The following is a 16,103-nucleotide window of genomic DNA, read 5'->3' on the forward strand; positions in this document are numbered from 1 at the left end:
ATTATATGTATATTTGAAAAACACGAACTACGATTATAAAAAAATCGTAAAAAAAATTGTTAAAAGAACTTTTAACATAAAAAAATATAGCTAAGTGCATGCTTTCGAGCTGTAGTATAAGGATGAGAATGATGTAAGGAAAATAATAAAGAAAAGAAATTAATATAGGTAACTGAATTATTATATTGTTTTTTTATATTATAACACTAACCATAGAGACACGTGGTAGGTAGGAAATGCTTAACTTTTTATATAAATTTCTTTAGGAAGTGAAGATAAAAAGAAAATATTTCTGTTTTAAAGATACTTTCTTTTTTAAATAAAAAAGATAAGGAAATATATTATAAATGTTAATATAATTTACTTTTAATATAATAAAATAAATTATAATTTTATTTCAATAAATTTAATTTAGTTAGTTTTATTTATTAAATTTTTGCAGTTTATATAATTAATTATATGTTTAATCTTTAACAAGTATGATTATGTGTATATTAGAGAAAAAATAATTTTAATATGCAATTTTTAAGATCCTTTCACTTTAGTTTTGTTTTTGAAAATTTATATAACTTTTTACTTTTATTTTATTTTATAAATTTATAACTCTCAATATTTTATTTATGTATTGTTTGGTATATATAAATGAGTTTTTTACCTTTTATTTTTATTTTTTGTTTTGTGAATTTAAAATTCTTACTTGTTATTTTAAAGCTAATTCTACATTCATGTTAGTTTTTTCTTTAAGTCACATATTACACTTATTACATACTAAAACATGCTTAATTATATTAACTATTAATAAAATTTGATTAAAACTAACAAAACAAAATCAAAGTTATTACAGTTTTTTTTTATTATATGAAAGATAAAGTATACTCAAAATTTATATTGAGCGGATTATTTATCCTAATCTTAAATATTAATAAGTACCAAATTATAGATTTTACTTTTCGTCACACATAAAAAATTTTCATGTGAATTTGTTTTAATAGATTGCTTATATTATTTAAAATATAAGCTTTCCTAAATTTGTATAACATATTTAATATAGAGATCTGTTCAACCAGATAAAACCTCAAAAATAATGAAATATATAAAAATGATCTGGTAAAAGATATCTTAATCTAAAACACATTATTGAATAATATACCAAATCTTATAAGACAAATTGATTCTACCAAAAAAACATGAATAGTTATTATATCAAGAAAAGATTAACTCTCTCTCTATATAATGGTAACTAAAATATTAAAAACTAATTTACTACTCTAACATTTTTTTTTTGAAAAAATAGAATCATAATATTAATTTTACAAAACTTAAACTATTTTCAGATTTCAGAAAAAGTAACTATATAAATAAAATTTACATTCAAATTGTAGAAAATTACGTGTAATTTTATTTAAAGGTCATTTAAAATAGTTTATATTATATCATATAGTTATTTAATTTATTATTTACGTGCACCAAACACTGTACAGGATTATCTTATAACAAAGATTTTTATTTTGGAAAAAATAATTTTAAAAGATTTAACTGTTCGGAATTTTGGAAAAAGTAAAATGAATTTTTTAATATTTTTGGAAGTTTTTCAAGTAACTTCTTCAAATGCAATGTTTTTTTTTTAAATAAAACAATGTATTTATAGATGCAGTAAAATAATATATATTAGCACTTGAAAAAATTATTTTTACGATAAATAGTCTTTTGTTTTAATCTATGGTTATCAATTATTGAATGAAAATACATCATACTTTAATCTCCTAAACAAATTTCTATAAATAATTATTCCTTAATTTCTGAGCATACATCATGGTCTTAGAAAAACAGACATTTTTTATGTACATATAAAACCTTTATTCTATAACACTTTTTTTAATGTTTTCTTAAAACCTTTAATTTAATATATTTTTTTGTGGACGCGCTAAACCAATCATTTAGTATTCTTTAAAACTAGTTTTCTCATACAATATGAAACCCTAAAATCAATTTTGCCACCACTTTCTCCATTTCTTATACAGTCCGAAGTCCTAATATTTGTTCCCATCCTTCTCCGTCTTTTTCCCCATTTCTGGAATAAACTGAGTGGAATTTGTGATTACTGTCTCAAACCTCAGGAAAACTCCCAAACCCGTGTTGCATTGGCGAGGGCCTTAACAGGTCTCAAATTCAGTCGTTCGAAATAAAGTTCGTGCGTGAAACAATCTTCAACTGGAAATTTGAGAAGCTCAAACCCGCTGCTGAGGAGGTCGAGCACGTGGTGGCGCTGATGCTTCTCCCATGAAGGTCAAAGACAGTGTTGTGATTGTCCTAAAGGTGAGATTTTTAAAATGGTACATTATAAAATTGTAAGACAACTGTTTATTTTGATGCATTTTTGTGTTTGGAATTGGTATTGGTTTGGGTTCTGAGATTTTCAGTGATATGATTTGGTTTTCCAGTGGTAGTTGTAATTGCACCTTCATTCTGTGTTTATTGGTTTAGGTTCTTCCTGTATATATGTGATTACGTGAGTTTATAGGGTATAAAAATAGGGTTATGGATACTGATGTGATGGATTTGTTTAGAAATAAAACAATGAAGAATTATAGAATACATTGAAATATTTGGGAGAAGGGTTTTGGATGAAGACGAAGAGTGAAAGAGATCTAGAGATATGGAGTGAAATGGGGTCCATTGCTTGTATAAGTGATTTGTTTGGTGATTACTCTGTGATTTGTGTAATGAGTAATTGTAGAATTGCTGACATTACTAGTAAATAATGAAGACAACATCACACTAAAATAACTTCAACGAGAGCTTTGTTATCTTTTAATATATTTTTTTTATGTTTATTGAGTTTTTAACTAATTGAAGTTGCAATATGCTAGAGTTGCTCATGCCTGATCAATTTGTTAGTCTTGGAGCCAAGCATCAGTAATTTGCATATAACTGTTACCAAGAGAATTTACTTTACTTTTGAGTGAAATGAAAAGAACAGTCTTTTGATAGCATGATAACATGATCTGTCTTAGTTGCCTACTTCGTGAAAGAGATATGGTGTAATCATTTTAATTATTGAGAAAGCTTTTAGCATGATATGATATGAGCCATATTATGAAACTCTAATTTTTGGGTGCAGATTTATGATTTACTAAAAAAGAATCACGTGATTTGTCTTCTATGCAGCTTTAAGTATCCATGCTTATATGCCTTTTAGCTTTAAAGTTATCATATTCTTTGTTATTTCTCTCTTAAAATGCTTGAAGGGTATGTTGTTAGCCTTTATGTCAACATACTCTGTTTTGTGGAAATAAAATTTGGAATGAAATGTTTCTTCTCCCTTTGTTTACCTTTGTATCAAACAATAGCCACCTGACCGTCTTACCTTGTGTCTAGGCTTAGCCCCAAGTTTCAATCCGGAGATTATTTTGCAAGTGGTTCTTACTTCAATTAAGGATTGCAGTTTAAATGGGAAAGCAAGTCACCCGCAACATTAATGTCTCAATCCGGGGATTATTTTGCAAGTGGTTCTTACTTCAATTACCTTGTTCCCATCCTTCTCCGTCTTTTTCCCCATTTCTGGAATAAACTGAGTAGAATTTGTTGTCTCAAACCTCAGGAAAACTCCCAAACCCGTGTTGCATTGGCGAGAGCCTTAAATTCAGTCGTTCGAAATAAAGTTCGTGCGTGAAACACAAATCTTCAACTGGAAATTTGAGAAGCTCAAAAGGATTGCAGCGTCCATGGCATATTTTAAAAGCCGTTAGATTAAGCAAGAGCTTGGTAATCATTGTTCTTGCTCTTCTTCCCTCAGATTTCGTCATTTTTTTTTATCTTGAATCAATTGTATTTTGACTTACACCCGTTGGCAATGAAGCTCCCTGTGCGGTACTTGATTGTTATTTTGACCTTCATCTGCACCTCAGTTTGCTACATCGAACGAGTAGGGTTTTCCATCGCTTACACCGTTGCTGCTGACGGTGCTGGGGTGAATCAATCGAGCAAAGGTACTATACTGTCCACCTTCTATTACGGATACGCCTGTTCTCAAGTTCCCGGAGGATGGGCTGCTCAGAGAATCGGGGGGAGGAGGGTCCTGCTTCTTTCGTTTCTTTTGTGGTCATTGACTTGTGCACTTCTTCCTCTCGATCCCAATCGTGTTATTCTTTTAGTTGTTGCTCGTTTGCTCGTTGGTGTAGCACAGGGTTTTATTTTCCCTTCCATTCACACAGTTCTAGCACAGTGGGTTCCCCCTCACGAGAGATCTAGATCCGTCTCTCTCACCACTTCAGGGATGTATCTGGGTGCAGCTCTAGGAATGCTTCTTCTTCCTACTCTGGTCAAGTTCAGAGGCCCTCAATCTGTGTTCCTTGCGGAGGCGGCATTGGGTGCTTCATGGTCTTTACTTTGGTTCAAATATGCCATTGATCCCAAATCCACTGCTTCTGGTGTTGGGGAATTAGTCTTACCCATCAATAAAAAAATGGACTCTCACAACAAAAAGGTACTTTCAGCCAAAATCCCCTGGGTCAAAATTTTAACCAGCTTCCCTGTTTGGGCTATTGTTGTCAATAACTTCACCTTTCACTATGCTTTATATGTGCTCATGAACTGGCTCCCAACCTACTTTGAATTAGGCCTTAAGCTTAGCCTGCAAGACATGGGTTCCTCTAAAATGTTGCCCTATCTCAACATGTTCCTGTTCTCCAACATTGGTGGTGTTGTTGCCGACTACTTGATCACCAGGAGAATATTATCTGTCACCAAAACCAGGAAATTCTTGAACACCGTAGGGTTCTTGGTTGCTTCTCTTGCCTTGGTGGTGATTCCCAGTTTCAGAACTTCTGGTGGTGCTGTCTTCTGTTCTTCTGTGGCTCTTGGTTTCTTGGCACTTGGCAGAGCTGGATTTGCAGTGAACCACATGGATGTTGCTCCGAGATACGCTGGAATAGTGATGGGTGTTTCTAATACTGCGGGTACTTTGGCTGGCATTGTGGGCGTTGACCTAACTGGGAAGCTTCTTGAAGCTGCTAAGGCTGCTAATTCTGATCTTTCAAGTCCAGAAAGCTGGAGAACAGTGTTTTTCATTCCTGGATTTTTATGCATTTTTAGTTCTTTTGTATTTCTACTATTTTCAACAGGGGAGAGAATTTTTGATTGAAGTAGCCTTGTCAATTTCATGGCTTAAGAGGTGTTGTTATTCTGGGGATTTAATTTTTATTACATCTCCATGTTATATCATTCTTGGATAGAAGAGGTCATGTTGTTATAACTGGATATGATTTTTTCTGTTATTATTAGTTCTTCAGCTTGTACAATTCCTGGCAAGTAAAGAACAAGGTTTCAAAGTGTTATAGCAAATTTTAAATACTTGTTACAATCCTTAAAATAAATATAAAATAATAATTGTAAATGTTATACTTAATTGTAAAAATGTTTTAAAAAATAAATAGAAATTAATTTTTATAGATTATATTTATATTTTAATTTGAATTTGACTATTTAAGAAAATGTTTTTTATTAGCTAATCAATAAAGGGAAATAATATTAATTATTTTTGTAATTATGTCTTTTATACCCTAGGTTATTATAAATTTAAAAGAAATAACATTCAGGTTATTAAAAATTTGAAATTAAAATTAATTTTAATATATGTAAAAAATTAATTACATAATTTAAAATTATCTTAAATAGTTAAATCAAAGGAAATATGGTTGTTTATATAAAAATTGTTACTGAATAACAAACTGTTAAATTTAGCTAAATGACATTAAATTATGTAATATGAAAAAAAAATAATGAAGGAAAGTTATTTTTTAATTATGTATAATGTAAAAATAAAACAATTTTAAACATTATATAAAATATTTTGTCAATAGAGACAAAACAGTGTTTCCTTATTCACGTTATATAAAATACTTATGTTTGTTGTAAAGTTGGGCAGGGGAGTAATTGCTTCATGTCATCTGTGCTTTATCAGGGATAGAAAATATTTTTCATCATAATTACTTTCAAATCTCGTTGCATCCCAGAGATGAAAAAAGCACCTAAATCAGCGCTAATCATTCATTGCAAATCTCTCTATGCATACATAGTTAATCTTCTAAATCCATCTCCTAAAATATCTCTAAACATTTTTTTTTCTTAAAATGAATAAAGCCGTATTCTTTGAAATTTCACCAATGACCATAATGAGAAATGACATTGTTAATGCAATTATTTTTGTTCAAAAGAAGTTTTAAACCCACAGTGGAAAAGATGGATTGCGCTGTTTAGTGAAATTGTGAAATATTTAGTGAAATATTTTACATCGTAATTAAATTAAATTCCAAAAAAAATTATCCACCTTTTCTACCTGTTTCTACTGAAAAGTTGGATCAAACTCATTTATTCTGATTGTGATTTTATTTCTACTTTCACATTAGTTCATGAGAATGCGAAAGGGACTACAATATGCAACTCAACTTCAAAAACTAATGCAAACGACTCTTTAAAAAGATAATTCCCTAATTTTCTTTTAGAAAAAAAAATCTCATAGACTTTATAATAATTCTACTTAAACCTTTTTACTTAGCCAGCTGAAAAATAATATACTTCCAATGTCACTTTAACATTAGCATAATGCATGTTCTCTGACATCATTCACAAAGGCTTCTTAGTTTGCCGAATACATCATGTCACGCGTGTGAAACTTTACATTCGTGAAATTAAGAACCTGAAAGGTCAAATCAAAATCCTTCTACTTAAACTATAGACAGAATGCCCCTACATGAAAGCACAGAAAAATAGAAGACCAACTTGAAAGAGCTGCAACACCCAACACCGAGGTTTACAAAGAGAAAAAATTTGCACTCATACAGCACATAAATGTAACACTTCATGGATGCTCGTGTTGAGCAACCACAATCCTGATTCTTCTTCATGGATTGACCCACCAGCAGGATATGAACAATTTTTTGTAAAGATTTACGGTTGTTTTTCTTTTTCTGGCTTCGCTGCATACAACCTGCCAAATTTGTATACCAGAATACAAGAATGACGTTAACATTTAGACCAACACAAAGTGAGCAGCTATACAGTTTTAGCAAATTGCCAAGATATAAACTATCATGCAAGACACACCTTGTTGAAAATTACTCACTGCTTACATCTAGAGACAACTCTGGATGCATTATTCAACAGAACACGAACTGATTTAAGACCTTTCACGAGAAGCAAAACCAAGATTTACGATTGGAACGATATTTATTTACAAATATGTACTTACATGAGGGCTTCACTCGCACCCCAAAGTTTGGCCTTGGGGCTACATCTTTTTATATATCTACTAATACTATTACCATATATAGAATTGCTAAGGTTCGTTAGCCATTTGGCTGGCGTACACCTCCAAATGTATGCCAATATGCTGCCCTCTTCCATTTATACTTTCATAACTCAAGCCATCCTGATTTATCTTTTTCATCGGAAAATCATAGACAAATATATATTGTATGGTATACGCTATAGACAAGGCAGCTCCATAGTGCTTGGACATTTTATTTTCCATACAGGCACATTGACTAAGCATGCTTGCACTTGCATCTTAGCTCCACCCCATTCTTCACTAGAAACAATACTTTATAGATTTTCAAATTCAAATATCAAACACGTCTAACCTCACCCAAAAGTGAAATGAATAAGAATGTCCGTTTTGTTTCATCATTGTCTACTTGAGAGCCTTCCCAATACATAATTATCTTTAGTTTTTCATCTCTAATGGGACAAACGAGTGGTAACTCTTTTATTAATAGATACTGAGATAGGATTTGACTTCTCTAATGGAAAAAGTGCATGATATAAAGAGAGAAGGTGAACTTATAACCATTGATAGAAAAAAAAAACATTTAAGATTTTAACGCTATAACTGTTATTCACGTAAAGATATTCTGTCACAACCCTGGACAACTGAACCCAGGGCACTTCAACTTCCAAAACTACAGATTAAATTCAGCAGCCATCTACACAGAATGCTTTAGAGTGGTTGATGTTAGAATGAGAGCAGATCACAAAAAATATTATGTACATGTACAAATGAGACTAATAAATTGGGCAATAAGGGTTGAAATGTCATGAAGCGATAACTGAACTTCACTCAAGTCATTTGGGTCCGTAAGGTTCATGATGATTTCTTGTGTATCAAAGAGTTAAAACTCTAACTCAGCTAGAGACTGGCATCTATTATCTATAAGTCTATTCCAACCACTAGTTGAAGATGATCACATTTAGAACATTTAATCATAACTTTCTTGGATTATAAATCCAATGTTTTAACTGGAATTTTTCCAAGTGGGGTTAGCCGAGCTTCAACTAGAATCATTGTTTAAAATAAGTTTATAAGCCCTGATAAGCGCTAGACATTTTAGATTGACAACCCTCATTAGACTATTTAGATAGATGAGATTCATCATACGGTTGAGCTTAACTAGATGATCTGATGGACCGTCCTTGAACTGATGATAAGTGTCCAAAATGCATACATGTTTCTTTAACATTCTAACATTTTTCTAAAGCAGAAGTATAAGCTCATATAGCGTTTATAACTCATACATCATCTATAGCTAATACAACAATAGAAGGTCTAATGGACCTATCGACGATGATAGACGCTTGATCTAGTGATTATTCCAATGTCTTTGAGAAGCTAAGATTTTGAGTTGAATGAAGAAATAAAGTATTTTGAAGATTGAAAAGATAAATTGATTTATGACAAGTCCAGTGGACTAGACCATCTGATGTGTGGATCAATTGACCGTCTAATTCTTTAAAGGCCCATTGAATAATTTGCTGCATTGGACCCTCTGCAACCGAATTTTGCCGGAGCCAAAAACTACGCCTCTGAAACATATTCAATTACCCCGAGACATTTATAAATAGAGACGGACACAAGCACACAAACAATCAATCACTCCAATGCTCATCACACCACATTCTACACCATTCCCTGCCACTTTTCTATTTTCTTATTTGTAATTATATTTTCTTAATTTCACAATAAATTATTAGGTCTTTTGCAATTCAAGTGTTCTTCAAATTCAGTAAGCATAGTGTATATCGCCTGTTCGTTTTGAATTCTAATTTGTGCTCTTAGGATTGTTTTTGAATACTTGTTGATAATTCAATTATGTTCTGTAATTAGAATTCTTGCTTGTTTACGTAATTCTAACAATTTCTTGTTTGTTTAATTCAAGAGTTGAGACAATAGAAATCTCAAACATAGATGCTTGGTGTCGCATGAGATGTCTAACAAATTGATTGACGCTTGTTTGAATAATTGGTAATTAAATGAATGATAATCATATAATAAATGATGAACAATTTAAGGAGAATTAATTTTTTCTCTAATTGTTTTATTCTCACTGTTTTAATGCCCTATACAACACAACCCCCTTTCAACTTTATTGTTCTTTCTAATTTTATGCTTTCTGCATATGTCTGAGTTATGGTTTATTGAAATTTTAATTGAATTTGTTGGGAGATAACTTTGGGTTGATTAACCCTATCTATACTTAATTCTTGATAACTTTTTATGTTGTAGGCAATTTTGGAATTCACAGTGGATGGTCTAATCTTGCATTAGACGATCTGCTCTTTAGAAGATGGTTTGTCCATTCAGTAGACGATCTACTCCTATTCGATTGTGGAAACGACAACAATCAATTCATGATGATTTTTTGTGTATCAAAGAGTGATAGCAACCTCCTTATGTTAGGTTGGACCAAACCTAGGAGATATGCATGGAGGGGTGTTTCCTTGGAGTATGGGTTCATCTTCCATGATGGACCAAGTAAAACAAAGCTTTGTTTCTCCTTCTAAAGATGGTTCTTCTTGTAGGAGCTTTGCCATATTTCTAGTGATAGGACCCTTGGCTATGAGTTTGCCATCATCAAGTCACAACTCTAACTTCAGAGAAAGAGACTAGCATCTATTGTCTCTGTCTATTCCAACCACTAGAGAAAGTCTACCACATGATATTATAAGTATGTTGGTGAATTTATAAAGGTGATGAAGCTCTACTTTACCCAAAGACAAAAGTACCTGTACATAATGAGTACAATTGAAGCTATTGAGCACTTGATGCGTCCCTCATGCTTAAATTCAGACTATTGCGCATAGTCCTCCTACCAATTCCAGCATTGCCTTTTTGCATCATTGCAGCAAATTCACCATAATCAATCCTTCCATCCTAAAACAAAAGATATAAACATAATCATGAAGCATAATTACACAAGACGATGGAAGAACTTTAATTCAATTAAACATTTATATGCAACAAAGAGTCATACACGTCAAATTGTCAAGCACTTGATATTTAAAGTGTATTTGAGGTATGATCTAATTTTGATTAATTGACTGATTTTCATAAATACAACATTTTCAATAAGAAAACAATTAATGAATAGATCAAGCATATTGAGATATAAGAGAAACCAAGAAGGAATTTAATAAATTGTGTTTTGGGTGCACACATGAGTATTCTTATTTATAGTGAAGAAAAGATACAATAATAAAAAACAAAAGTAATATCTAATAATGCAAAATATTTAGCAAAATATTTCCCTGTCAAATCATAGAACATAATAATTGTGATAGTAAGATGTTGTGATAGTAACTTTTAACATCCTACACTGATTTCCAATGTGAATGTATATACCACGGGTCAAAACAACTTACATTATCTTGATCAACTTCCCTAATGATATCTTCAAGAAAAGCATCAGTCATGTTATGTTCTGCACAAGCTTGTTGAAGTTCATCAACCGTAATATAACCACTGCCATCCTTGTCAAAATATTGGAATGCTGCAATAAGATGTTCTTCACGTTCTAGTTTGTTGAGATGAACTGTAGCAGCAATAAACTCCCCATAATCTATGGTTCCACTTTTGTCGACATCAGCCTGAAACAGTTCAAACATTTTAGCTGGATGGAATATAATCAGAGATTATTTATTTAACATGAACAAGCAATGCAGCTCAAAAGAAAAATGAATTAAAAATCTTTTACATGATCAATAGTATCTGTCTGTTATTTTATTTTTATTAAATAAGTGAGAAAAAATTCAGAAGGGGTGAGGATGAGGTTCCTCAAGAGTTGAGAAACACTAAACAAAAAATAGAAGTAAAACAAATATAACAAGGACATTAAGAAAGCATTAAGAAGACGAACTGACTACACGCTTAAAAAAATCTTAGGCAGAACACAACAGAGTGGTCAAGAACATTACCAATTCCAAAGAAAGTTTTAAGGGCAAGGGGATGTCTATGAGCATTAAGCTCAAGGAAAATGACCAATGAATAGACAATCTCAGTACCACGGCATTTCAGCCTAATGCCCTTACTCTTGCCTAAACTTTAAACCATAAAAAATACCCTCGAGTACAATGGCATACTCAGTGCTATTCAAAAATTCCAAAATGATTGCTGCAAAGAAAGGTTAATATATTGCAAAAAGAAAAATAAAATCCGAAGCATTTCCTCACTTCAAATACAGATGAAACCTATGTCAAGGGAATGAGGTATGGGGTCTATGAATCTGTAGCGGATCAATCCTGTTAATAACTGCTGGTAAGGCAAAGGAAAAAATAGTCTTACGAGGGAGTTGTGGATTTCCTGATGGGCTTTTTCAGGAACTTTTTATAGCAACCAGCAGGGGTAGGAACACACCGAGAAGCCATTGAGGGGTCTACAACTTAATCTCTCTTTGGCCTAGTGGCTACCTAGTCTATTTATCAAACAAGGCTTTTAAACCTATTCAAGGTACTGGGTAAAACTTATATGCCTTCAAGAATATCATTTGATCAAATTTGGTACACTATTTGTCATTTAAAAATATAACAATGATCATTATATAGTTTACCAATAATAATCATTATATAGTTTACCAATAATATATTGATATCATTTATTTATTTATTTATTTTATACACTATGAAATATTTTTTAAGAAGGCAGATATTTTTGAAACCTTCTAAACCTCTTTGCAAGCCATGGTCCTGTCCTTTGAGAATAATCATGCAACAGAGTGGATGACAAAGAATACAATACAAGCATACAGAGTACAAGGAAATATACAAGGAAATTTAAAATATTATATTCGAAAAAGAATATCTAAATAAAATGGACGCACAAACACTAGATAAAAAAAAAAAAAATTCTCACAAACCAAACCAACAACCTACCGCTTCCATCAGATCACGTATTTCTACATCTTTAAGGGTAGAACCATATCTTCTTAGACCAGCTTTGAGTTCATCAAAAGTGATTGCACCACTGTTATCGGTATCCATAGCCTGAAACATTTCTCTCAAACCAGCAATCTCCTCTTCAGATAGACTTTCAGCAATCACCTACAGAAATATTATGATAAGCAACTATAACCACAGTTACCTAGTTTCAGGCACCAAAAAGATAATAGATGAAGGAGAAGTGAAAACAGAGTTAGTGTGGAAGCCTAATAAGGTGAGGTTCATTTGGCATCCAAGAAGTGCATAGTAGTAACTTGACTCCACAAAGGCAGGAATTGCATTTCATATATCATCAATGGAATGAGTTATCTATTTCATAATAGTGTATGAGCTACATCCATACATCTTCTAATATCCATTCATTGATCAGCTTCACTTACCCGCAATGCCATCTTCTTCAGCTTATTCATTGCAGAAAACTGTTTAAGACGAGAAAGAACAGCAGGGTCTATTGCCCTGTCAGGCGCAACTCCATTTTCACATATCCAAGGATGACCTAAACAGGCACATGAAGGAACATTTTCAGACAAACACATTGAAACACAACTTTTGAATATTTGTAAAGTTTAACACCTAAGGAAGTTAAGCTGGACTTTGCTTTTGGGAAATATCAGCATCCAAGTAACTTGTTTAGATAGGAGGACTCTTTCCTCTTGGATGAGTCTGTTAGGGACGTTACAAGCCCACCCAGTGAAATTATAATCACCTAATGCATCTTTATAATGAAGATAACTTGAGAAATTTATGTAGCACAGGGAAAGCAACTTTATAATGCTCAGCCCCCTCAATTTACAACTAAAATAGCATCCACTGAGTAATCATAGCAAGATAGCGACTCCGAAAAGGAAAAATGACAGTTCTTTTGATGCATGGGCGGTCCTTGCTTATAGTAGATACAGTAGAGAAAAGGATGAACATACATAACACTTGATGAGCAGTCAACCGTTCTGAAGGCTGAGAACACAGCATCTTTCTGATCAGATCTTTTCCACTGTCAGATATTAGAGGCCAAGGATCTGAGTCAAAATCTATATGTCCCTTCAATACTGCATCAAATATACCCTGTTGGGTCTCTAGACTCCAAAAGGACAAAGCATTCAGTGATTAGACAGACGATGGACAGGAAATAAAAAGAGTATGGGCATTGAGATATACCTGCCCAAAATGGTGGTACACCACTAAGCAATATGTACAGTATGACACCTGCTGTCCACACGTCTGCTTCAGGCCCATAATGCTTGAGGAGAACCTCAGGAGCAACATAGTATGGGCTGCCGACTACATCAGTGAAAACTTGACCTGAGGCAGATAAGTTAAACGAACAAACACTGATTAGTATTAAAATGTGTCCCCTAAACAATAAATACTAAAGAACCTGAATCGGTATGACAATTAAATTTAAAGAAATTCTAATTGGAAGACAGGGATTTTCGCAAATTCAGAGGCATTAAAGATTAAAAAAAAGAAGATGGAAAAGGCCATAAAAATATATTCAATGAAACAAAAGTAACGGTGTTCTAAAAAGAAAAGTAGAGGGATAAAGCAGAGCAAGGAATATGCGTTACCGGGTTTGAAGAAAACGGAGAGGCCAAAGTCAATTGCTTTAAGAGAGAAATCATCATCTTTATTGACCAAAAGAAAGTTTTCTGGCTTGAGATCTCTGTGCATGACCCCAAGGGAATGACAAGCCTCAACAACCCCAACAATAATTTTGGTCAACTCTGCAGCCTTCCTCTCGGTATAGTGGCCCCTCTGGATGATGCGATCAAACAACTCACCCCCAGAACAAAGCTCCATGACTATATGCACATAGAGAGGATCCTCGTAAGCACCCTTAATGGTGACAATGTTCTTGTGACCAGCTAAATGATGCATTATCTGAATTTCCCTCCTGACATCCTCAACATCCTCCTTGGAAATCAACTTTCTTTTGGAGATAGATTTGCAGGCATATTCATTGGAAGTAGAATTTTCGGTGCATAAATAAGTAGTGCCAAATTGTCCCTGTCCCAATTTGCGGCCAAGAGTGTATAGATCACGAATGTTGGGAGTCTTATGGCCCAAGACATAATATGCCTGGTTGTCTAGGCCGCGGCGCATGATGGAGTCTTTCTTGGAGTTGAAGGGTGGATTGTTGTTGTTGTTGATGATGCCGGTGCTGTTGCTGTTGTTGTTTTCTGCAGAATTGATATTTTGTCTGGCTGAGGAGGGGTGTTCGGAGTCGGAGCGATCAGAAAGGGTGGTGCGCTTGGAGTGGTCTTCGGGCTGGCTGAAGCCCTGAATATATTTCCCTTTCAAAGATCCACGGCATGTGTTGCCCATCAAACAAACCAATTATTATATATTCATCAAACGATCTCTCATCAGCTTCCACTCCCCGTCTTGACCTGTGCTGTGCTATGCTATGCTATGCTGCGCTCAGCACAATAAAGAATCAAACGTCAAAGCCCATTCCCTTCGATTATTCATTTCATATAAACATGGCATCGTCGAAACTTGTAACAGCAGAAGAAGACGGTAACCGAAATAAATAAGAGATGAAGTATTGAGCGTACCAGAAGGAACCAGAAACCGAACGAATGGAAAGAGGATAATCGCTTCTTTGTTTCTGCTCCGACAGATCTCCACAAAATTAGTTTAGGAAAATATTTCTATTTTTTTGGTTGTTAATTTTAGGATGTGATGGTATTGGTTCCTGCCGAGAAACATCGGAGGTCAGTGCTGACCAGCTACGCCCACTTCTCTCCTTCGAGAATTTTCAATTAAATATCACGCGGCTTTCTTTTTCATTTCCTTCTTTAATTCAATGCATCTGGATCAAAGGGCCCAAAGCCCAATTCACCTCATACCTTTTGCATGGGTGTTTCTTCCTGCACCCCCAAAAACCTATAAATTCCAAATTATCTTTCATTAAAATTATAATAAGAGGATAAATAATTATCTCTGCATTTCCCTTTTTTTAAATAGATTCCAAGTTGTATAATTTGAAAGGCATTTTTTAAAATATATTATGAATTACGTAATATGGAATATATTTTTAAAAAATGGTTAATTATGTTTTTTATTTCTAAATTATAACTTGATTTTGATTTTTGTTTCTATTTTAAACTTTAATTCTAAGAAATGTATGAATTTAGTTTTTTTTTATTGTATTAATTGTCTTTTAGTGTGACAAATGACATGATTTAACGTGCTTTATTGGACAAAATTATTGCACTCATCGTGATTTTGTTAGACAAAAATTACTGCCTTAATCCGTTTCTTAAATATATTGACCTAAGGTGATTGAAGTTTTAGATAAATATAAAAATCAAAATCATGTTATAATTAAAAAAGAAAAATAAATAGTTAATCCTAAAAACTACATTCCAAGATATGGATCTACTAGATATTTTTTAATCCACACATGAGATATACATTTCTGAATACATTAAAAAAAAGCTATTTTAAAATGTGTATTCTAAGAGGTATTTTTAGATTTAAAGATTATACACATCTCATTATGGATGTTTTTAATATATTGTGAGATGTACATTCTAAAATGAAACGTGTTGTTATAAGCTAAAATAATTATCTTTTGCATTCCATTTTCATGGCTTTTTTCTTTATGCACTCCCACGAATTCTAAAATCACTATTTATTTTCCCTTCGATTATTCATTCCAAACAACCTTTTTGAAACATATATGATACTTTCTGGAATGAGCTTTTTTGGAACTTTTCCTTTTCTCAAAACAAATTTTCATTTTCTTCTTCTTGTCTAAGGGGTAGTGAAGAAGGTGTGAAAGTGAAAATGGAAGGAAATAAGGGAAAAAGAAAGTAGAAAGTGAGATTATT

General features: G+C 32.9%; 2 protein-coding genes across 4 annotated transcripts; one reads left to right on the plus strand and one right to left on the minus strand.

Moving 5' to 3' along the window:
- The first annotated feature begins 1,965 nt into the window (after nt 1-1,965).
- On the plus strand, nt 1,966-5,236 carry LOC108320176 (probable anion transporter 5). Of its 2 annotated transcripts, none has more exons than XM_052880195.1 (3): nt 1,966-2,316; nt 3,379-3,509; nt 3,602-5,236. In XM_052880195.1, exon 3 carries the CDS (start codon nt 3,854-3,856, stop codon nt 5,141-5,143), a length of 1,290 nt encoding a protein of 429 aa, XP_052736155.1. In that variant the 5' UTR covers nt 1,966-2,316; nt 3,379-3,509; nt 3,602-3,853; the 3' UTR covers nt 5,144-5,236. The 2 variants fall into 2 exon arrangements, with proteins under 2 accessions (XP_052736155.1, XP_052736156.1); XM_052880196.1 differs by having other exon boundaries at nt 3,379-3,506.
- Nucleotides 5,237-6,573: 1,337 nt separating this feature from the next.
- Nucleotides 6,574-15,040, minus strand: LOC108320166 (calcium-dependent protein kinase 26). Of its 2 annotated transcripts, none has more exons than XM_017551514.2 (9): nt 14,823-15,040; nt 13,833-14,679; nt 13,423-13,566; nt 13,188-13,340; nt 12,648-12,763; nt 12,202-12,369; nt 10,696-10,920; nt 10,060-10,207; nt 6,574-6,988 (listed from the first exon to the last, which is right to left on the minus strand). In XM_017551514.2, the coding sequence occupies exons 2-8, from the start codon at nt 14,587-14,589 to the stop codon at nt 10,085-10,087; spliced, it is 1,686 nt and encodes a 561-aa protein (XP_017407003.1). In that variant the 5' UTR covers nt 14,590-14,679; nt 14,823-15,040; the 3' UTR covers nt 6,574-6,988; nt 10,060-10,084. The 2 variants fall into 2 exon arrangements, with proteins under 2 accessions (XP_017407003.1, XP_052736159.1); XM_052880199.1 differs by having other exon boundaries at nt 13,833-14,684; nt 14,823-15,025.
- Between the last annotated feature and the right edge of the window lie 1,063 nt (nt 15,041-16,103).

Source organism: Vigna angularis, chromosome 7, assembly GCF_016808095.1.
Source record: "Vigna angularis cultivar LongXiaoDou No.4 chromosome 7, ASM1680809v1, whole genome shotgun sequence".
Classification (NCBI taxonomy): Eukaryota; Viridiplantae; Streptophyta; class Magnoliopsida; order Fabales; family Fabaceae; genus Vigna; species Vigna angularis.